At 43.7% G+C, this 23,262-nt stretch overlaps 1 protein-coding gene across 6 annotated transcripts in view; it reads left to right on the top strand.

Moving 5' to 3' along the window:
- TAFA4 (TAFA chemokine like family member 4) overlaps positions 1-23,262 on the top strand; it is a 67,540-nt gene that overhangs the window by 6,656 nt on the left and 37,622 nt on the right. For 3 of the 6 annotated variants that reach the window (XM_069028227.1, XM_069028229.1, XM_069028228.1), the window contains exons 2-3: positions 15,897-16,032; positions 19,046-19,161. In XM_069028227.1, coding sequence (XP_068884328.1) covers positions 15,953-16,032; positions 19,046-19,161 — 196 coding nt within the window. In that variant the 5' untranslated portion in view covers positions 15,897-15,952. Of the gene's footprint in view, positions 1-15,896; positions 16,033-17,155; positions 17,243-17,276; positions 17,480-19,045; positions 19,162-23,262 lie in introns of those variants that run through there. The other 3 variants (XM_069028232.1, XM_069028231.1, XM_069028230.1) reach the window with 3 other exon arrangements.

Below are 23,262 nucleotides of genomic sequence, written 5' to 3'. Positions count from 1 at the left end.
AGGCAGCCGAGGTCATGATTAGCAAGGCAAAATCTAAAAAAAATTCAGCTTCATTAAATATAACTTCTGCAATGGGCAGTTTCTGAGCAATGCACCAATTCTGACTCCTCTGACATAAATAAAACTTATACCTGCCTGGCTAATTTGCATTTCATTAACATTTTTCAGAACCATCAGATCTATTTGTTTTGCCAAATGCCAGCGATTCAGGCTTGTAAAATTGTAATAAGATGGGCAACATCAAAGCATTACTTTCAAATTGCCTTGGTCACTGTAAATATCCCCCAATCTGCAGCACTGCAACTGATAAACGAAACACGCCACTGGAGGAGAATGGAAAGATATTATTCCAATAAATATACCCCTGATTGTTTGTTACTGTGGGTAAGTTATGTTTTCTAAATCAGCATTGACTTAGGCTTGAGCGAACCCGATAGCAAAAATTTCCACAGAGGCTTCTCCTGCTGTATATGACTAATATATTAAAGAAGATAAGTAGTCATTTTTAAAACTTATTACATAGTAGGATTGAACACAAGAGGAAACCATTTTACAAATCTGAAACGTAAGGTCACCTTGAGAAGAAAAGGACACTTTAGATGACTAGAAAAAGTCTGTTTCCTCCAGAAATTGAGATTCAAAGTTTACTCTTTTCCCAGTGTCTTTTATAAAGCTTTAGACTCCCAAGTGTAAAACTAGAGTCTGTTTTGATGTGCAAATATTTCAAAACTGCCTAGTGGATAGGCATTTAGACACTTGCATCTAACCAGTGCTACAGATGAGCTTCCAGTCTCTTAGTAATAAATAAAATGCAGAGTAATAATTAATAAATAATAAAAACCAGAATATAAAGCTATTCTGCTAGTGGTTTTTATAATATAATCCAGAATTAGGGCTGACTTGTCTAAAACATTTTATTAGACTGTTTTAATAATTTTCTACCTTTTCCTTTTTTATTTCTAAGCATTAAAAAAAAATCATGATGTATATTTTAGTGATACTGAACACTATTAAACTTTTGGTTCATAATTCAAACTTTTAGGAGTATGAAAATGTGCTCAATAGCATTTTCTTAGGGCTTGTTAATAAAGTTAATGAACTTTTTTTCTATTAGTCAGTCCTAGCATAGATAATACTGCTCCCTTGTTTGAGCTGTAGCAAATCAGGACAACATTGATTTTCTTTAAGAGATGAATAATGAAAGATCTACATTCTTAAATATGTAGATAAAGATAAGTAACTTAATTAAAAAATTATCAGTGGAAGCTAATAAGATGAATTAACTGTTTCAATTTGTTGTATATGTCAATAAGCTGTACGATAACCTGGATTTTTTACATAAAAGCCATTTATGATTTTTTTTTTTCAATTTTCAATGTAATTTCATGGTGTCTTTGGCCGCCAATTCTTTTGGAAATTGCTCATGTCTTGGGAATGTTAAATTCTTGGAGCTATCTCCCCTGACTTCAGCTGTGTAGGCGTTGACTCTGCAGATGTTTAACGTCCAGAGCAGTGCAGCCTGATGAAAACAGTTCTGCCCTGATCAATAGGGATGTTTCCAGGCTCTGTCCTCGGCGGTGAAGTCAGGTTACAGAGCCTGATTGTTTTTCCAGTGGCTGGCAAATTCTTCTGTTTGATCACATGTGCTATGAATATCTGAGCTGGCAAACTTCCAGGCTAAATTGCTTGCTATTTTTTGACTAGCTTTACAAATTATACATGATGAAAAAAGGGACGTCTCGGGGCCTCCGCCTTTCATCCGACGCTGCTTTTAATATCGAGGAGGCATCATCAGGGTACACAGGGTGGAGGAGGAGCTGTGAGGAGGAGCTGCTCTGTTAAGATGTGGTAGCTGATGTTATTAAAGGAGGAGACAAACAGCCTTGTGCTGGAAGGGCTCCTCTGTGTCGCACACACGGGGGTTTTCGGTCTCACATTAACAGAGCAGGCACCCACACAAATCTCATGGGTGGATTCTCTGGTGGGAATAATGATGTGTATGGTGTTGCACCTGCAGTAAGGCTTTCACAGTCCTCATGCTTCAATTCTAAGGGACTCCTGAGTCATGCTGGTTTTCAAGCTTGAATCTCAAATCTCAGTGCAGCTACAAATGCATCATTGGACAAGCACGGCTGAGCTTCTGCTTCAGGCCCTCGGGTCACTGCCTTTCTGTGGCAAATGTACTGCCCAGTGGCTGGGCTGGAGTTTAGTTATTCCTGTCTTTTTTAGACATCTCTGTTTGGTTTCCAGGGTAGGACAGAGATGCTTCACCAAGATCTGCAGATTTTGCCTTCTTCTAACTCAGGGCTGTCCTGTTTGAAGTGACTCAGCTGGGTGCTGAGAAAAGGGGCAGCTTGTAGGTGGGTCATACCTGTAATGGGAAGGCGTGGGGGACACTTTGTAAAACCTCTGGGTGAGGCATTTCTTGGCAGACAGGGCATGATTTGAGCAGGATGTCTCTGTAGAGCTCCCACAGGATGGTTTGACAATAAAATGTGATTTGGGAAGCAAATTTCACTCTGTCTGCTCCACCCAGCAATACCCTGCCAAACTGCAAAGTGTTGAGGATACTCTGGTGCTTCAGACTTTACTTTAACTTGTTTTACTCATTTAGTCTTGCTTCAGCTCTTGATTAAGCATAATATTTGTGTCCCTGAGATCAGTAACAAACACGTGCCATGCTATGGATCTTGTTCTGTTAATATGGATGGGAGTCAGTGTTTCTTGTCCAGAACAGGACTGTCAGAATCAGAGATGCAAATAAGAGCCAAGGAAAATTGAAAACCTGTCCGTATTTTTATTACATGGTGCTCAGCAGATCTCTCTTAGAGACTTTAAAAAAAAAAAAATCCTGTTCCAAGTTCAGCTGAAGTTTACCCACTTACAGCAGAGATTGTTCCTGGTCCTCTGTGCCAGGGAAGGAACCTCTGGATTTTTCCTTTCATTTGTGGTTTTTGCTCAACACTGTTCAACACACAGACAGGACCTGGCTGTGGTTCTGTGTTTTGGGGTATGCACCTCAGGACATGAGTGGCCAGAGGTTGCTGGTGGGTGAGAGCTCCAGGGGGGTCCCAAACAACCTCCAGCTGTGTCCAGTGTGTTGGAATGGAGCTTAAGCTGGTCTTGAGCTCTGTATTCAGAGAGCTCTGCTGACTTCTCCTGAGAGGAGAACAGGAAACTTCAGAAAGCAATACTTTCCAGTTAGGGTGACCATCATAGGAATATTCCATTATTCAATTAGAAATTTTTCATATTCTTGAAGACTAAATGCTGAGACCTTCAGGTTAAAAAGGCAATAGATTATTTATGCTATGCTGCTATGCTCAGGTGATAAATTGGATGGTGCTTTTGCAAGCAGAGAAATAATTAAGAATTCTGGTACAATTGAGAAGTCAAATTAGAAAGGATAAAATCATGATTTAAGAAACCAACTGTCTTTGGCTGGAGAGCAAAAATAATTTAAAATGATAAACCATACCCTCCACTGGCCATTTATTCTGGTTTGTGCAGCAGTATCAGTGTTCCTAGTGGGTTCTTCTGTCTTTCTGACACACAGCTGCTACAAGACACTTCGTACTCACAAGTACCTGCTCAAAATCATGCAATCTGAATGAAGCTGAAATACCCAGGTATTTATTCTATTTGCACAAAGCCATCCGCCAAGAAAAAGAAAAAGGACCAGGAAGGTAAAATAAAGATGGGTGTACTCTCTGGAAAATGTTCTTTGGGTTTGGCTCACCAAACAATTTCTGTGAGCAGAGAAGTGAATTTTTGGCATTGTCTGTCAATTTTAAGGGAGGATAGAGGTGGACAGGACTTCATCCATGGTATGAAAACGATGTATTAGACTAAATTGGCAGTAAATAACTATGTGAAAACGTGGGGTTTGCTTAGTGCAAGGCAGAACTCTAAATTAAAAATCTGTATCTTCCTTTTTGGGTGTGGGGGTACCCTCTGGTGAGTGAAGGTTTGGCTGCCTGCAGCCTCTCTTGACAATCTTAGCCAAGCATTAGTCATTTGCAAGGAGGGGTTTCAGCTGGTGAGGGGAAAATATAAATTCAGTAAGTAATTTTTTTCAATTTTTTTTTAAATTAGTGGTGCCATTTCTCATTTAATTAGTGATCAGTACTAAAGCAGCAGACTTAGATTCCTGCTCTGGTCCTGAGATGTAGCACATTTTTAATGAAAGCAGTTTTTAATATAAACCAGTTCTGTGACTGTCTTTGCTGTCTTGCCTCTTGCCAGGCCATGGAAGTGCTGTGTGCAATAACCCTGGAATTTGAACCAATGGTGCAACCACTCCATGGGCGTCTATAAAAATGTGTCTCACAGTGCAGGAAACTCAGGTGGGAACAGTTAAACTGAGAGAGTTCCACTTTTGTGTTCCAGTTCATCAATCTTTAAAGAGACACTAGTAGGTCAAATGGGTACAACACTGATCGATGGACAAGAAGAATCCCTTTTTAAAGTCATTGCAATTCACCTCCAATGGGCAATAGAGAAAATAAAATAAAAAGATACAGCCACTGGGGTCCTGGTGAGGGAGAAGTTAATTAGCTGAGCACTCACATGCTCTTTAGAGAGCTGTCCCTTAGAGTCCATAAGGGATTTGCAGTCCATTACTTTTTTTGGAGGGCAGGTTCCCTGCAATGTGACAGTGACAAAACCTGTCTGTCTCCCAGTCTCTTACCAAAGGCTCTTGGTGGTGTAACTGCACCTCAGGAACAGCCAGGACACCACCTGGTCATCACCTGAAAGGCAAATACCTGCTGGGCAGGACAGCAGCAGTTGTCTCAGGACCCAGCAAAGTGCTCATGACTGAACTGATTTGAGTTACATTTGAGTTACAAGCAGTGTACTATTAAAGTCTATGTGGCAGTAGTAAACGAGGCACATTGGCATTTTTTCTAGGGAAAGCTTCTGGAAAGTTGTATGTGAGCTGAAATGTCTATTCAGTTGCCCATCTGAAACCACAAAAGGTGATATATGAGATGTTTCATACCTGTTGCTAATTCCAACATAATTGAAATTTGGAGGTTGCTCTCTTTACTGTAGTTAAGTTTGAGTACTGTTTCCCCCAGGACAGAAATTCACAGACTATTTACTCAAAAATGGAAAAAAATGTGTACTGTGGGAATCTGAAAGCCAGGGTTCTGTGAACAGTCAGAAATCAGAGGAACAGAAGACTCGTGCAATCCATTTCCTTATAGAACTGTTCAGCAGAAATATCTGAGTGTCTGCCCAAGGTGACTGAAGATACTATTTCTTATTCAGGTGCCAATATCCATAACCTCATACAAACTCAGGAAGCACAATCCAACCTCTGGCAAACAATATCTCATTGCTAAAAGAGAGAACTTAACGTGCCACCATATAAAGTTTTTTTTCCTGGGAATCTTGAGGTGGTTTTTTTTGGTTGTTTTTTGTTTTTTTTTTTTTTTTTTTTTCCCCATAAAATCTCAGTTTCCTGGATGAAAATAATTGGAGAAGATTTTTCTTTTCTGTTTTCTAATTATTTTTAAGAGACTTAATAGCTCTCTAGCGGTGATGAGAAGCTGATTAAAAGCTGATTGTTGTCTACCCTGAAAATAAACAATCAACGATTTGTTACTTTCAACAGATCTCACACCTTTAAGGCAATCATAATTGCCTTCAAGAGAGGCAGGAGAAGTGAGGGGAATCTCATACTTCATTTCCAACCCTGAGCATTTCAAAGCATAATCAAAATTATACCACTTACCCTCCCCCTTGCTCTTCCCATCAATCATGCACATGGTTACACGATCATGAAGTGGCTTTTGCATGAATGAAGAACAGGAAAAGAAAAATCCATTGTAGGCAGATTGGGAAGTGAAAGCCTGATGTTCAGGCTTCTCTGAGCTTTGTGGAAATGAAAATTATTATTATTAGGGAAAAAAAAAAAAAAGAGAGACCAAAAAAACCCAAATAAAGAAGAAAGTTTCTAGCCTTATCCATGAAGAGGACGTGGCATTACTCATTCAAAGCCTGGCTGGGTTCATACTTCAGTCAGAGTCACTGGCTGAGCCTCCTGTATTGAAACATGTTGTTCCCTCAGCTGTGACAGGTGCTGGAAGGAAGACCCTCTGACAATTCAGATGCTTGAGGGGGAATACCATGTTAATACCTCTCTTACTGTTTCTGAAGAGCAGTTATCAGCTTTTTGTGGCTGTTGCTCTCCTGTCCTGGTAGTGCAGCCACAGGAAGGTGTTTGGGACCTTTAGAGGTTTGCTTCTTTTCCACTGCAACAGTGCCAGAGCTCTGTGTGGCTTCCTTGTGCCTGTGAAGGGATGAAAACAGCATCCAGCAGATGATTAACCTGCCATGGGACATCTTTTTCTCTTCCCCTGCCTCCCAGCCCTTTTGTTGGGGGTTCACACGTGGTCTGCTGCCAAGCAGGACAACTTGCCATGGGAGGCAGGGAGAGGTGCTGTGCAAGCAAGAAACACAGAAGGCTGAGACTCACAGAGAAGAAGGCATGAAGGATTGGGCAGGAAGAGGAAAGGAAGGAAAGGATGGAGGAAATTCCTTCTGGATGTGAGAAGCAAAATGTAATTTATGGGACTTCTGAAATTCTCTTGCATCAGGGAATGCAGTTCCTGTTGCTGCTGGAAATGAAAATAGCTGAGTGTTGCTTTATGCATTCCTAGTGGGATCTGGAATTTTTCTGGTTACAAGGAGAAAGGCAGAGCCTGCTGGAGGCACACAGAGCCAGTGCATGCACAGACAGGGCAGGAGCACTGGGTGTGATAGGCAGGGCTTCCATCCAGCCAGAGTTGCCAAACCACAGACAAGAAAAGAAAACTCTGAGATTGGTTCTAAATATGCGTTTGCTCAGTTAACGAGAATCCAGACTGAACAAGTTTGGGTTCTTCTTTAAATGCAGTTGTTTATTCACCCATGTACAAATCTCCATGCCATACAATTGCTTCATTTTTGTCAGTGTCATATGACACCTTTTACTTTTGAGTAACAATTCCTGAACTGGTGGGTCAGGAACCTTATTCTGGAATTCTCCTGCTCAGTAGAGCAATGTTTTTCCAGAGTAACTTGAGGAAGTTACTGAGAAGCAAACAATGTTTTCTAACATTGATTAAAAAGCTGATCCCATAGCATCAAAGTCAAGTGACAAAATCAGATCAATAATCTGGGTTATGGCTGTTTGGTCTGTGCCTCCCTCACCCTGTGCAAGTTTTATCCTTCGTTATTGAGATTCTGTATGTTAGGGGCAGAATTTAAAATCACCCTGAGCTGTGTTGTTGTTGCTACCAAAGAGGGAATATAAAAAATGTTACCTTTTAATTTCCTAGTAGTTATCCTATCCTGCCCCAAGCCTGACAGAGAGCAGGGAGAGCACACCACAAGGTACTTTGCTATTCGCTTATGTAGTGAATAACACAGGTGCTAAAAAATGTGTGTTCAGCCTGTAATTACACTTCTGGAAATTTAGTGCTGTATTTATGAAATGCTTTTCCTTAGAATCTTTAAATAATTAGCTAATGAGTCCCAAGTGGAACAATTATCCCATATACCCAGACAGTTGGGATTCTTCATCAGCCAACGTGCATCCAGTGCTCATAAAACATGCTTGTGTTCCAAAAGCAAAACTGGCTGCTCTGTGCTTGCCTCTCGGAGTGTTTTGGGAATTGAAACAAAAGCAGGGACCAGCTTCCATTGGTAACAAGTCCTGTTACTGTCAGGGCCTAATACAGCTTAGGGAAGTGTGAGTGGACACGCTGTAACTGTGAGTGAGGTGCTTTTGGGAATAACAAGTGAATAAAATATTCTAATGCAGTAGAACCAGAAAGAATGAAATTTGGTTGCATGAGGACCTTAAGGACCACCAGAAGGATATCTAAATACAACACATCCTGACTCTGCCTGCACGAAAAACCCAACATGTGTAGGAAGAATTTTCAGTTTGCTTCTGCCATGATTTTCCTCCAGTAACCTCTGACTTGATTCAGGGTATTGAGGCTGACACTGAACAGTGACTGACTACCTCACATTTATATCCCAGTGGTTTTTTGCTCCAGGACATAAAGGAGATGTAGTCCTGTTACATGCTCTGAGCAAACATGTAATCCAACCCTGTGGATGGAGAGGGGAGCCTTGACCACCCCACAGGCGTTCATCCAATTTAAGGAAATCTCCACAAACCAGGCTCCACAAGATTTTGAGCAGATTGTACCACTAGTTTCCCCCCCTTAGACACAGAAAGTTTCTCTTCATGCACACACCAATTAATCTTTGCAGGACACTGAATTTATTTTTATGCTGCTTGCAGTAGCTACAGAGAACCACTTTAAATCCTGCCCTTCTTTAAACCAAGCCTCTTCAAGGAGACAGTTGACATGTCTCCAACAAACTCTCTTTTCTTGACTAAACAGACACAGTCACTTCCACCTTTCCTTACCACCTGCTTGTACTTGCTGACTCTTAATTTTCATGTTATTTCCCTTGGATTGCCTCTTGCTCTTAATTTGAATGGCCACCCCTAGTCAGGAATTATCTGCTTCTTGCATGTGAGCCCTGGACTGGCCACCACACACCCAGAATAGGTCTGGGACCTCCCAGTGCATTATCCAGAGGCACAAATGGACATGAGTTTTCCTCCTTCGTCTCTTCCATCCATTCCTCCCTCCTCTGCAAAATAACCCACCAGCTCAGCTGGCTCCCTGGTGAGAGGGAAGGAAGGTGAGTGACCTGCTCTATAGCAGGTCAGTTATCTCTGCCTTCCATGGGAGAAATTAAATTCCTCCATCAGTTCAGGGTAGAGAAAACAGTGTTTTATGGCTCAAGACAACCTGTGCAACAACTTTAATGCTTTTCTACCTGGCAGGCAAAGTTTACAGTAGGGGAAAATGGTTTTTTGCTGTGTCTGAAACATCCTGCTGAAGAGATTTCCTTCAAAGACGTTTCTCTCCATTTTTTTTTGGTGTGCTGCCTGCTTTAGATGAGAGCTGCTCTGCTTCTGGGAGGGCAGCTGGGAGTGGAGCAGGGCACTGCCTCTGCTCTGTGTCCTCTTTGAACAGGGTTGGAGTCATTCCTGCTCTCCCTTGAACAAAGTGCCTGAAACCTGCACATCTCTTAAGCAGGGCTTGCACAGGGGGGTGGAGAAGATTTCGAGCTGCAGTGAGGGACTGAAAGAACCTGGATCATCACAAGGAAAAATTCTTTCTGATAAAGGTAATTGAAGGAGTTGAAATGCTGGGCTGTAATGAGATCTCCTGTGTTGGCTGTCCACACTGGTAAGTCTGTGCAACCTTTAAAATGAAACCTTGATGGTGATACATGCCTTTTCACGAGTTTGGCAGAACGGCTCCTAGTGGGGTGGTGATGAATAATAAATAATGCTGTATGGAGAAAAGGGTCTATTCTGCCTCCATTTGACAGTCAGAATAGCTGCACTTTGCTCTCTGAGCTGTCCCTTGGACTTGGTGGTCTTTATCCTGGAGGAAAGATGAGAACTCACTTTGTGTTGAGAGAGCAGAGGAAGCAACAGCTTTGATTTCAAACTCCTCCTTACTCTGTGTGGGCTTTGGGTTTTCTGGCAGTCAGTCCTCTGTTCCTTGCCCTCAGTCCCTTGCTCAAATTTGTTTCCTGATCCTGTGCACTGCTCTTTCTGCTTCTGTGTGACCTGAGCTCTGCTGGCTCAAATTTGGAGGCCACAGACTCTCACTTAAAATGAGTCCAACTGAAAAGCCTTTTTAAGAGATCATCCACCCAAGTCACTATTGTGACTCTGGCACTATTAACTAAGGAAGTCTGTGGTGTCTGGGCCAGAAAATTAGGGTGATTTAGGCACGTTTTGCAGGATAACCTCCCAGGACATCTTTACAGGCTCCCAACAGACAAAAGGTTTGTTCTCATGTTTAAAGGAGGTGGTGAGGACAGATATACCCTACAGAACTCCAAATGCTGTGATGACAGGCCCAGTTCCCCCTCCACCTGTGGCACAGAGGATGTCAGTGTGTGGATGGTCTGGCTGCTGGTGTGGTCGATACCTCCTGTTATGTGGATATAACAGCAGTTCAGTTCTCCCTCCTCAGAAGGTTGTGGGGTTTATTTCCTCTAGCTCTCACTGGCATTGTTCTCTTTTCCTCCCCACCTCCCCCACTTGCTGTTAAGTGAGATTTTGAAATATTCCTGTGGAAAGGGCTAACTTGTGGTGACAGACTGAGCTGCTGCCAGCAGAGACTGATGTCGTAAATGGGATGTGATGTCATAAAAAACAATTCAAAAATTGCCCATGAAGTGTGTAAGGAGTCTGCTGGGGTCTGAGAGGGCTGGGCACTGCTGCAGTGCCCCTGTGGTTTTTTGGATACCTGCCTGGCTGATTTTTGTGCAGTTCAAAGAGCTTTCTCACTTCACTTTGCCATGGGGAGCTCGATGTGACCAGACCTCCATCCCTCAGAGATTCCTGTAGGGAAGCAGAAGAGCTGATGTCAGCTCTGGGAGTAAAGGGAAGACGGAACGGACCCAATAAAAGTTTTACTTTCTTGCACTGTGAGCTTAGTCTTGTGCTACCATCCAATACCTGAAGGAAGCCTACAGGAAAGATGGAGAGGGACTTTTTACAAGTGCCTGAAGTGAAAGGACAAGGGAGGATGGATTCAAACTAATGAAGAGTATGTTCAGATTAGATATTAGGAAAAAATCCTTTACTGTGAGGGTGGGGAGGCCCTGGCACAGGGTGCCCAGAGAAGCTGTGGCTGCCCCATCACTGAAAGTGTTCAAGGCTGGGTTGGATGGGGTTGGAGCAACCCGGGATAGTGGAAGGTGTTCCTGTAGTGGAACAGGACGGTCTTTAAGGTCTCTTCCAACCCAAACCATTCTGTGACTCCGTGATTCTGTGATTGTACTACACGGGTAACTTTATGTCCTCTCCCAGTTTGTACAGTGCCTTCCTACCTCGTGTAACCCTTACTTGGTGTAAGGACTGGCAGAACCGAGGCCTTTAAAGACCTGACACATCCCTGTGGGATGTGCCAGCTGGGAGAACAACCAGCATGTATCAGGAGGTACAAGCTGGAAGGTGCAGTGTTTAAAGTGAGGTTAATTAACTGTTGGAATAACTCGGCCGAGGTGGATTTACCGACACTCAAAGCCTTCAGATCAAGCCGCAGTTACGTGAGCTGATGCAGAGATTTCTGGGTCAGGGTTAAGGGACCAAATCCAGAATGTGAGACGCGTTATTTCCCTGTATCCGCCCACTGCTGGGGCACCTGGAGGGCACGGTGGTCACTGTGAGGTGAAGGTCAGCGCGTCCCTGCGCTGCCCCCGCTCCGAGGACAGGCTGAACGCACGAACCCTGCGACAGCGCCGCGTTAATGTGATTAATGACAGGCGCTAATTGTCATGGGCAGCGGCGCCAGCACAGAGAAGCGCTGCTGCCGGGAGGGCCGGGATCCCTCGGGGCCGGGGTGGCTCCGGCGGCGCGCAGGGAGCGGGGCTGGCGGCGCAGCCGTGCGGGAGAGGCCGGGAGAGGCCGGGAGAGGCTGGGTGGGGCTGGGTGGGGCCGGGAGAGGCTCCCGAGCGCTGCCAGGAGCTGGGAGTGGTGAAGCTCCACATGGAGACAGGCGGGGCCGGGACCGGGCTGCGGCGGCGGCGCGCGGCCGCCAGGGGGCAGCACCGCCCCGATGGATCCCCGGGAAGCGCCGGGATGCTTTGGGAAGCACCGGGGTCCTTTGGGAAGCACCGGGGTCCTTTGGGAAGCACCGGGATCCTTTGGGAAGCGACGGGGATGCCTTGGGAAGCACCGGGGTCTTTTGGGAAGCTCCGGGGCCCTTTGGGAAGCACCGGGGTCTTTTGGGAAGCACCGGGATCCTTTGGGAAGCGACGGGGATGCCTTGGGAAGCACCGGGGTCTTTTGGGAAGCTCCGGGGCCCTTTGGGAAGCTCCGGAATCCTTTGGGAAGCACCGGGATCCTTTGGGAAGCGACGGGGATGCCTTGGGAAGCACCGGGGTCTTTTGGGAAGCTCCGGGGCCCTTTGGGAAGCTCCGGGATCCTTTGGGAAGCACCGGGGTCCTTTGGGAAGCGACGGGGATGCCTTGGGAAGCACCGGGATCCTTTGGGAAGCTCCGGGATCCTTTGGGAAGCACCGGCATCCCTTGGGAAGCACGGGGGTCTTTTGGGAAGCTCCGGGATCCCTTGGGAAGCACCGGGGTCTTTTGGGAAGCACCGGGATCCTTTGGGAAGCACCGGGATCCCTTGGGAAGCACCGGGGTCTTTTGGGAAGCACCGGGATCCCTTGGGAAGCACCGGGATCCTTTGGGAAGCACCGGGATCCTTTGGGAAGCACCGGGGTCTTTTGGGAAGCTCCGGGGTCCTTTGGGAAGCACCGGGGTTCCTTGGGAAGCACCGGGATCCTTTGGGAAGCACCGGGGTCTTTTGGGAAGCTCCGGGATCGGCCCCCGCACCGCGATTTGGACCAGCACTGACCCGCCCGCCGTCCTGGAACTGCCCCGTGCCGCGGAGCGACATCAGCACAGAGCCGGGCATGGTTTGGGCTGGAAAGGGCCTTAAGGAGCCACGGGCAGGGACACCTTCTGCTATCCCGGGTTGCTCCAAGCCCCGTCCAGCCTGGCCTTGGACACTGCCAGGGATCCAGGGGCAGACACAGCTTCTCTGGGCACCCTGTGCCAGGGCCTCCCCGCCCTCAAGGGGAAAAACTTTTATACAACATCTAGTATAAATCTCTGCTTTCTTCATTTAAAACCTGTCCCCCTTGTTCTATCACTACCTGCCTGCGTGTGTAAAAAGTTGCTCTCTCTTTATTATAAGCTCCCTTCAAGTACTGTCACTGAATTGCTCCCCTGTTTATAGTGATTTAGCCCCAAAATGGGGCTCTGGGTTTGTCAGCCAGTGTGTAGGTGTTTGCTTTAGCTCTCTCTTTTGTCTCTAGCTCCCCTCACACAGCAGCAATTTTCAAATACACACAGTGACCTGACTAGATCTTTTTCCCCCTCTTCTAAGAAATGTGAGATATTGCTCTATTTCCTCTTTGTTTCCCTTTGTCCTTCATTCAGTAGGAGATAAGAGTTTAACCAGGCAGACAATGGGGTTAAAGTCAGGCTGGCAAACCCCCTGAACAGGATATGGTCCCCAAATTTCTTTCCTTCTCACCCTTACTTCACACAAGAGGAGTCTTTAAGAGATGCACAGCTGTATTTTAAGTGAGGAATTATTTAGAGTGGAGAAATTAAGGCCTTTTAAATATTTAATGAAAGGAGGTTTTGTAAATTATTTAATAGCTTATTATAAAAGATGGCATAAAATGGTTTAGTAATTTATTCTTTGCAGAAAGTAGCCATAAGAAGCATTTTACAACATGTAAATATTGGTAGGAAATGCACCTAATTTAAAATGTTATCTTATTCCATCTGTCAAAGGAATTACACAGTGCCTATACAGTCTTCAAATAACTTTAGACCTTTATTGTTTCTGTTCTTGACACACTTCCCTGGTACAGGGAAATGCTGTTTATGCCCATTTTCCTGGAGTGCAGAGGCACAGAGAACAGACTGTGCTGGGACTGAGGCACAGCAGACCTGACCATTGCAATTCCCTGCAGATCCCAGAACCCACAATCTTCATTTGCCCTATTTACTGACACAGGGGAGTGGTGTAGCCTCTGGGGAGCTCGTGCAAAGCAGGAGTTGCTCATGGCCAGTCCATGCATAAATACTGAAAATTGAGCCCTTCCCCTCTCCCATTCCCTCTTCCTTCTTTTCTGTACCTTCGCTGGAGATGGAGGTGGGGTTCAGCTGCTCACTGGCTAGAGCTCATTGTATAAAAATAAACAAGCAGCTCTGTTTTCCAGTCATGTGTCACCCTGAGCCAAGACAGGGGCCAGCAGTTAAACCCACTGTTCGCAAAACACACACAAAGCATGCTTTTACCATGAAAAGGCTGGAATTCCTTTTACAGTTATTAATGAGGTGAGCCTCTTGTTTCTGTTCTGATCTGTCTCCTTTATTGACATAAACCAGCTGAAGCTGGTTTCATGAGTGTGCCTTAATGTCGCCTCACACAACTCTATTTTTTAAAGAAATATCACTGCCTGGAAGGCATCAGAAAACCTGGAGATATGCAGGTGGATGTATCATCTATCACTTTTGCTGCATCCACTTAATTAGAATGAGTTGGGCTAATCAATACTCCCTTGCCTTTTACCACTGTTTAACACGTGTTTACAGAACAGGTTGCACTGATGTTTGTATTTACCTGTAGATGTATCTGCACAGGGTTTTATTTTCCTCTCTAATAAAAATTATGGAACAGATAAGCACTAAAACCCAAGTTAGTGTATTGCAGTATTGATTTCTACAGGAGCACTGTAAGAATATATTTATCTACCTGTCCTATTATGAAATGGGTAAAAATGTAGCACATAACCATTTCAGTCAGTCAATGCTATATTGAAAATCCTGTTTGTTTGCTTCTTCTTAATAGGCCTTTTGAGGCACACTGTTTTTTATTTTTATTTTTTATTTTTTATTTTATGTGTATTTGTGGAAGAAAAGATTAATACAGGATGGTAGTGCTTTTTCTTAAGACAACTCTTTGCCTGCATTTTGTTTTGATTTTCATTGCTGATTTGATAGAACTGCTGATTTTGGCTCACCCTGGAACTCTACCTTGGAAAGCAAAGAGAGTAAAATGTGATTAATTATAGATTGCTGGCCTGGTGCCTCTTTAATTCCAGCAATTACTCTATTTTCTCATGGCATTCTGAACAAAAAGGAGCTGTTAAGGCCAGGTTGGATGGGGCTTTGAGCAACCTGGTCTAGTGGAAGGTGTCCTTGCCCATGGCAGTGGTTTGGAACAAGATGAGCTTTAAGGTCCCTTCCAGCCTGTGATTGGAAGGTTCTGTGATTCTGTGAGTGTGTTGAGCCAGGGGCTTTCCTGTCCTGAGCCGCTGAAAGGTGTCTGCCTATATACTTTTGTGACCCCAGACATGCTCTGCCCTCCAGTGTGGTGGTGTAATTTTGTGTTCCTTAAAAGCAAATTTCTAATTGATCCAAGGAAGAGTGAAATGAAAAGAATGGTGGATGAGAAAGGTTATTGTGATCACTCTGTAGGTGAAGACCACATTGTTATTACTCTCACAAATTCCTCTGTGTCGTGTTTTCAATAGCAGAAGGTCAAGTTGTGCCCAGGGATGGAAGTGAGAGAACAAATATAAACAGCAAAAGCAAAGAAGCTTGAATGTCTATAAAATGGAGATTTTGAGCTCGTTTTTCTGTGGAACGTGTGTCAGTGCTGCTGCAAAAGTGTTTCCATGTGGAGATTTCAAAGTGTAACTCCTGGCTGTAGGTGGGCTGGGTGTGAGAGGTGATGCTGGAAGCGAGGAGAGGCAGCAGGGTCAGAGGGTGCAATAATGCATAATCCCAGACACACTCCTGTGGATGTGACCCTCTGCTCCTGAGGCAGGCTCCAGGGCCTGGGCCAAATCTTTACGAAGACAATGACAGATTTTTCCCACTCTCTGTAATAATCTCTGGTTCAAACTGTTGGAGGCTTCATGGAACCATGTGGAAATGTGTTTGCACTATGGTGCAGTCTTAGACCTTCCATCTTTCCCAGTTGGGTGGTGAGAGGGCAGGTGGTGATAGGGCCCCAGTGAGCTGCACACATTCTGTTTGCAACTCCTCGTACAGCAAACTCTTCCTTTGCTTAATGCAGTGACATCTCAGAGCTGCCTCACCACCGCTTCTCTGTGTTCTCAGAAGGAAAAGAGCAGTACAACTGCTGCCTTTTGCCCCAGACTGCCCTGTAGATGGCACTGTGAAACTAAGATTTTGGTAACACAGACGTACTTTACAGCACCATTCCAGACGTTAATTGCAGTGTAATGTGGCTTTCTTTCTAGGTCCCCGAAGTGAAGGAAAAATTCTGAGATGCAGAAAGGTTTATTTGCAGCCGCAAATGGGAATCTGGAATAACTATGAAAAACACACTGAAATAATTGTGTTTGACTGGAACAAAATTCTTGCAAAGTCCCCAAGGTAAGAGCACTTTTTATCTTTCAAATGACACTGAAGATTCGCTGTTCTGGTTAGCAACAATATCCACTTGAATCCAATAGAGAATGAAGGCTTGACATTTCTGAAAGCGGCAGCCCACTGACGCTGAAGGGCTCAGCACCCCTTGCTGCATCTGTCTGCCAAATTTCATTTTTTCCCTGCCTTTTCAAAGATCCTCTTGTAGTTCTTTACATCAGCAGGCTGAAAACTTGCATCCTGTCTACCTGCAAGGCAGACTGAAGTCTGCAAATGTGTCACCTGGATGGTACTGGATGCTTTTAGCAGCCTTTCAGTTTGGATATAACCAAGTGGATGCTTTGTTGTGATACACTCATTCCTGGATTTGAACATTCTTGCACTGGACTAAGGTTACCCTGTTAATCTGATGAGTCCTGGTTTCACATTCCTTGTTTAATATCTCAAAAGAGTCAAACTCAGCTGGGGAAAACTTTTGAAAATAGGTCAGTACATGCCCCTTTCCACCTAGACCAGTTTTGCTCCCGCACTGGGAACAGTGGGAACACCTGGGTCCACTTAAGTGCTGAAATAGCAGCTGTTAAGCATGTGATGCATGATTTGGGACCTGTCCATCATCACACCTGCCCCTTCAATCAACTCCTACGAGAAACAACATGCTGAGAATGCCTGGTCTGGGATATTTAATTTTATGGGTTAAATCCAGCTTTCTGCCACACCTTAGGAAGCCTGGAGGAAGGTTTCTGTCTTCATGGTGATATATCAGAGTGACACCAGAGCTGGGATCTCCACTGATACTTGGGCTAGATCCAAGTGTTTGCATTTGGAGCAATAGAGGGATGGGATTGGAAGCTGAGCAGATGATGACATCTTATTCAGTGATAACTGGTGCATGAGCTGCAAACTGTGTGTTTTACATGGAGAGACCAAGAAAACTAAGGTTAAATTCAACTCTCTCCTGAAAAAAAAGGGGTTCAGTTATGTGGGAAAGATTTGGATGACCAAAATCTGAAATTCTGATACACTGATTTCAGAACTGACCCGGCAGTTAGGCTAATGCTGGATCAACAGCAATAATAACATTTATGCTGGTTTCACAGTGACTCAATCCCATTAGCTGCAGGGGCATTATGTGGTTCAGCTGGATGCAAGAGGTGAATTAGGTTCAGCTGCTCTGAATTAACCTGGGAGCGCTCCAGAAGGGCGTGCTCATAGGGTAGGTGAGGAGCAGTGATGTCTTTATCTTCTAGGCTTGATTCATGCTCACAGAAGGCTCCTATATACAGCTGTAAAAGGCCATCAGGGTGATTGTTCCTGTATTCAGGGTGGCAACATATTGTGTACAAACCAGAGCACCTTCTTAAAGCCAGAAAAGGTACTATTTTACTAAAACAGCCCTTAAATTGTGGCTTCTTTTACATATAATTTTCATTTTCTGAAATCTGTGGATGTGGTGAGCTATTTTTTTCTGCAATATTTGTGTAATTTTTAATAAAGTTTATAGGCTGAAGGTGCTGGGGTTTACACCACTGTATTTCTTTCTCAAGTGTAAACCAGTATTTGTTGCTAAAATATATTTACATGCAGCAAGCTTCTCATCTCTTAACTTTTGATATTAATAAGTGTATTTTTTATTTTTTTTAGGCTTTATCAACATTTACAGTTAGAGAAAAAATATTGTTTTGCAAAGTGTAAAAAGGGAAATTATGCAAGCAATTTAAAATGGGAAAACATGGCCTCTGCTTTGCTTTAATTTGTAGATGTTTATCAAATTTAAACAACATCCAAGTGTGTCACCTGCTTATGATAGTAGAGTTGTCTAAGGCACACGTTGCTTGGGATTTTTTTGTTTTAAACTTATCTCTTCAGCACTTGAACATTGGGTTAGCTGAGTAATCTTAGGTATTTTCAAGATATATAGGTAATTTTTTTTTAGAAAATACTTGGGAGACTCAGAACTAGAATTGGCAGAGGGGAGTAGTTCCCAAAGGACCTTTTGGTGCAAATAAACTCATGGTAGGCTTGCCCAAATCCCAGCGTGCTGATTAACTGCAGACTAACGTCACTGCCATGAAAACAGTATTTGATTCAATTTATGCAAATCTATAAATTGCCTTTAATTAATTTGATGTATTCCTGCTTGCAGAATTTGCTGAAAGCATGAAACACAGTATCTAAGGGTTCAGCTACATAACGCTCATTTATGTATCATGCAAGCAATAAATCATCATAACTGAGTTTAAAAAGATGATTAGATTCCCTTTCTATATGATGAATGGCATAACATAAGCTGTTGGGGGATTTAATTGTAGATATTTGCAGAAAAATTACTGAGGATTTGCGATCTTAGTTCTAAGAATCACATGAATAAGAATAATAACACCTTCTTTAGAGCAAATGTTTTCTGAGATGCAGTTTCCAACACCCTGGCAGAGAAGTGAGTCCTTGCATATTTGACTGAGGTGCTGTTTCATGAGCGTTTTACTCTCAGCAAACCTGCTGATCTCCTGGAAATCTCCCAAATATTGTGTGTTTGGGAGACCCCGCCAATTTCTGTGCATGGCTGCAGGGGAGTTGGTAGCTTTACTAAATATGTCCTGAGAAGTGTTAAGTAAAGATGACATTTTTTTTTCTATCATTGGGGGAGGTGCAGTTTAAAAATAGTAGCACAACTCATAAATATGTATATTTAAATTTGAGAGTGGCTGGATCTTAATAATAGACAAAAGAACCCATCCTTTATCTCTCATTCATAGAACTGTATTGCACTCATAATGTGTTATTATAAATATGTGTGGGTAATGTGATGTGTGACAGACACTGCTTCTAATTATAAAATGTCCTTTACAAAGAGTTGATCCCAACCAAATCATGAAGTTGATTTTGTGAATGTTGCCTTGTAATAAGCTGCATTAGTTATTCTTCAGCGTCCTTTCAGCTTTTCCTTCCCCACATCGTTTTTATGTTATTCCCTACTCACATTGTTCTTTCACTCAACTGCTTCCTTTTCTGCCTCCAGGATGAGATTCTGTGCCAAATCAATGCTTCTGTCTGACTGGCTCTTTCTGGTCTATGTGTTAATGGTCTGCTGTAAATTGTTGTCCGCCTCTAGTCACCATCCCCGGGGGCACACAGGTAGGAGCTTTTAAACTCATTATGTGCTACTGAGACCAATTAATACCACTTGCAGCATGTTAGAGCCCACTTTCTAGCAATGGATAATTGATGAGGCTGTTGACAGTATGTTATAATCAGTGCAATAGGTTAAAAATACACTGCCACCAAGAAAAAAAAAAGAGTTATTGTAAATTTTCATGGCTTTTCTCTAGTAATTTTATGTACTGAAGCTCGCCAGGAGGTTTTTGGAGTGACTTCATGACCGCTAGGACTTTGGGATTTGTTTGTGTCATTTTGCTTTATCCTTATCCAAAGACATTCTGAGATGTATCTTTATCTTCACCCTCTTAATCCTGTCATTATCAACTGACTTTACAATGGTATCATTTGCTTTGGTGGGCAATAAATCGAAGCCCTCAGACTCATGTTAGCCAGTTCTTTCACTGACTAACACAAATTCTGACATGTGCTTTAGATCATCTGCTGATACCCCCTTTCTTTTCCTAACTGGCATAGTGAGGTAAACAAAGATCCTGCATTTGAGGGGATGTACTATTGTAGTAGGGAAATATCTACCAGGCACGATGTGCTATCGTATTATAAATGATAGAAAACCCCAGAACAAAGCCGGGTTGACTTCCAGACTGGATCTCTGTAGCAACATCTCTGGTAGGATCATGCAGACAAAGCAGAAAGAAATAAAGATGTACCAGTGCTAATACAAAGGTATTTGTGCAAGTCCTAAATAAAATGGGATAGCTGTGCTAAGACTGTGCCACCTTTGATCCCACTGGAGAGCGAGCTAAGGTAACAAAATGCCATCTGTCATTGCTGCTTTCAGGAGAGGCCAAAAGTCTGGCTGCAAACTCCATGATGGGTCTGTGTTCTCAGCACCATAGTCAGCTTCATGCTGGCTTGGGGATTTCTGCAAGTGTTGCTCTTTGTGATGTGGCCTTATTCTTAAATTAGGTGTTAGGCCTCAAATCCACATGCAATGTTCTTAGCTCTGAGTCAGACTCTTGTGGGTCCAGGTCTAATGTTAGCATCCACTCCCCTCAGGGCTGGGAAGTGGGGATGCATTTGGTAGAGGCTCCATCCTCCAGAAGAGACAAACTATTGATCTCTTTCCTGACTGCTTCCAGTGGTTGTCTAGGTAGGAGCTGAAGGCTCCTCCTGTGCTCACCAAAATATCTTCAGAACTGGCAAGCAGGACTGACTGACTTGCACGTAGCTGCTGTGTCTCTGAGAGCTACAAAACCTCCTCCTTGCCTTCCCCCATCAGCTCTGCTTTCCCTGGCTGTGCAAAACTCATGTTTGCTGTAAAATACAGTCAGCGTTTATGGAGAATAACTTCACTTTGAAGCAAAAGCCTGTGGAGTGATTCCAGTGAATGCAGTGTTGGAGGATGACCCATGTTGCTGCTTTGTTCTGGGAATCAGTTTTATCACTTCAATGAGGAAGGGGGTCTATGCACAATCCCAAGTTAATAGCAGAGCATTTTTGAGCTGACTCTGAAGAAAAACCTGGAGAACAGCCTTCTGCAGCTTTTGCCATTTGGGGAGCGGTCTTGTCAGAAGAAATGTTGTTTTTGTCTTTTCGAGATGCACTTTGCCTGTGTACCTGTGTAAGAAGGCAGCAGTGATCTTGTGTTGTGGGCTTGTGTGATGAACACAGTGTATTATGTAAATTAGGACAATACTTTTTACATAAAATTTTGGAATGCTTGAGGACATACCTCAAGTTGACACCAGGAATTCTTTCTACCCTATCAAAGAGGTACCACAAAACCAGTCAAGTTGCTTGACTTGAAGCATATTTGTGCACTGTGATTTCTCTGGTGAGTGAAAAGAAGGTTCTGTTCCTCATGAATAGTTTGGTCTGACTGTGGAGCTGTTTTTTGAATGGACACCCTTGAAGCTGGAGCCTCCATGCCCGTTTTTAGACTGTGGTGTCTTGTTCTTCCCCAAATGTGAGCTTCCCTCCATGTACACTGAAGTGACCCCCATCCCACTTTGATTCCATGTAGTAGATGAAGCAGCCACCCCATCTTTGATTCTGCAACTCCCTACATCGGACTCTTGGCACCACAGAGGATATAGAGGGTTTGGGGGGCTCTCTTCCAGGGGCCTGCATTTCCCAGCCTCATCTTATTTTACTGTTTAGCACAACATATAGATTGACCTTCTAATGGATAATCAAACCTCTGATGGAATCTATTGTGTGAGCAAGGTGCTGCCTTGTTCATCAGGAAAGCAGATAATTCAGAGCTTTAAGCAGAGCCTGTTTTGTGGAAAGCAAATAATTGGTCTCATTTATTTCATACAAATCAGCATGTTCTTGGATAGCAATTGAGATAAAATTTTTGCAGTCAATAGGCAACATTCACATTTTTCAAAGTAAAATGTCCTGAAGCACATTAGAGGGATGAATCCAAGCTTTGGGTTCAGCAAAGGCTTTGTCCTGTGTCCCTTAGGTCCTGCAGCTGTAACCTGACAGGTACCTGCTGAGCTGGGAGGCATGAGGTACCCAGCCTGGGATGCTTTGAGAGGAGCTGGTTTTTAAGAACAGGTTGTGTCTGCTCCTGACAATCAGTGTGTTTCAAACGATGTACTTGACATGATCAGCACCTTTAAATATATGTGTATTCACTACAGCGAAGGAACTTTATTAACTAAGAGCAGACAAGAGAATTTAAGATGAGAAGTGGGAATCGACTTTATATTTTCAAAATACTGCCATTTTTAAGGAGCCTAATCTGGGAAGAGACAATTATTGACCTAGGTTATGCTAGATGGGGCCTGAAAGAATGACATTTGACAGCTGTCTGCCCTATTCAGGCAGGAACAGAGACTGGATCTTACAGACTCAATAGCCATCCTGCTCCTGAAAAGTGGGAGAGAATGGCATTGAGCAGTTCCTTTGACAATGGAGGCCTCTTCGCTGTAATAAAGCGTTAGACAGACCTGGTTCTTTCTTTTGCTCTGTGAAATATTCACCACCATCAAATACCTGTCAGGGGAGAGACTGTTCAATCCTGCAAGCCAATCCTGCTATTGCTTTGGAGCAGTTTGAATCCAGCCTGGAGGCCGCAGCCTCCTTTTTCATTGGAACACTGTAATGGCTTTGACTGCCAGTGTCAAAAGGTAGGGGAGAAATGTTCCTTCTCATCACCATTAGATCACTGAAGATGCTGCTTGTGCAGATTATTTCAGCATCCTCCTTGTATATCTGTGTGGAGAAGACACGTGAGAAAGTTCATAGGACTTTGTTGCTGTGAACACCCTTCTGAAGAGTTTCTCTTTTGCCCTGACAATAGCTAAGGGAAGCATAAGCACCAATTTTACTTTTTTTTTTAAAAAAAAAAAAAAAAAAAACACAACAACTTGGGCAGTATTTCAGGCTCTTGAGTACCTAATACCAATATAATGAGCAATTCCATGCTGTGCTGGATGAAGCAACATACATTTAGTACCAGAAAAGATTTGTTTCCACCTCACTGCTCTAAGTCACAAATGAAGAAGCATTGACAAGACACTTTGTCAGGTCAGCTCGTGTGAGGGCTGGCCCTGCAGACCCTGAGCTGGTACAGCCAGCTGAGCAGCTTCTGCCATGAATTACTGGTGCAGCTCAGCTTTTTCAGACTGTTTTATGTGATGATCCTCACCTGAAATGCTTCCAGCTTTGCTGAAGGGTCTAAATTTTTGAGCAGAATGTTCCACATCACTTTCAGTTTTTCACAACTTTAAGGATTTTTCTTTCTCTACTTTCAGGACTTTATGGACAGACTCTGTCCCCACTGGAGTCAGAGGAAAAATTCTTTACTTACACAGGCTCCAGGATTTAATCTTCTTATAGGAGAGCTGGAAAATGCAGCTTTGTATTAGAAACATTGCTGCTTTCAAGAAAACAGTGAAAACCCAGGCTTCTTGTTCTCCCCTTATTTTGGGGTCGAATCATAATTTTTCCTGGCTGTGCTGTCGGGCAGCCATGGGATGGATTCCCATTTCCACCAGAGGGCCCTGCAAGGCTGTGGAAGGGACTCCAGCACTCAGCCGCCGCCGGCTTCCTCCTGATCTAAATCCCGACTCTGCATTTTGCTAACTAGAATTATGGGTCCTT

The sequence above is a fragment of the Aphelocoma coerulescens genome, chromosome 12 (assembly GCF_041296385.1).
Source record: "Aphelocoma coerulescens isolate FSJ_1873_10779 chromosome 12, UR_Acoe_1.0, whole genome shotgun sequence".
Taxonomy (NCBI): Eukaryota; Metazoa; Chordata; class Aves; order Passeriformes; family Corvidae; genus Aphelocoma; species Aphelocoma coerulescens.
The sequence above is the reverse complement of the archived record's forward strand: the minus strand, read 5'-3'. Positions and strand labels throughout refer to the sequence as shown.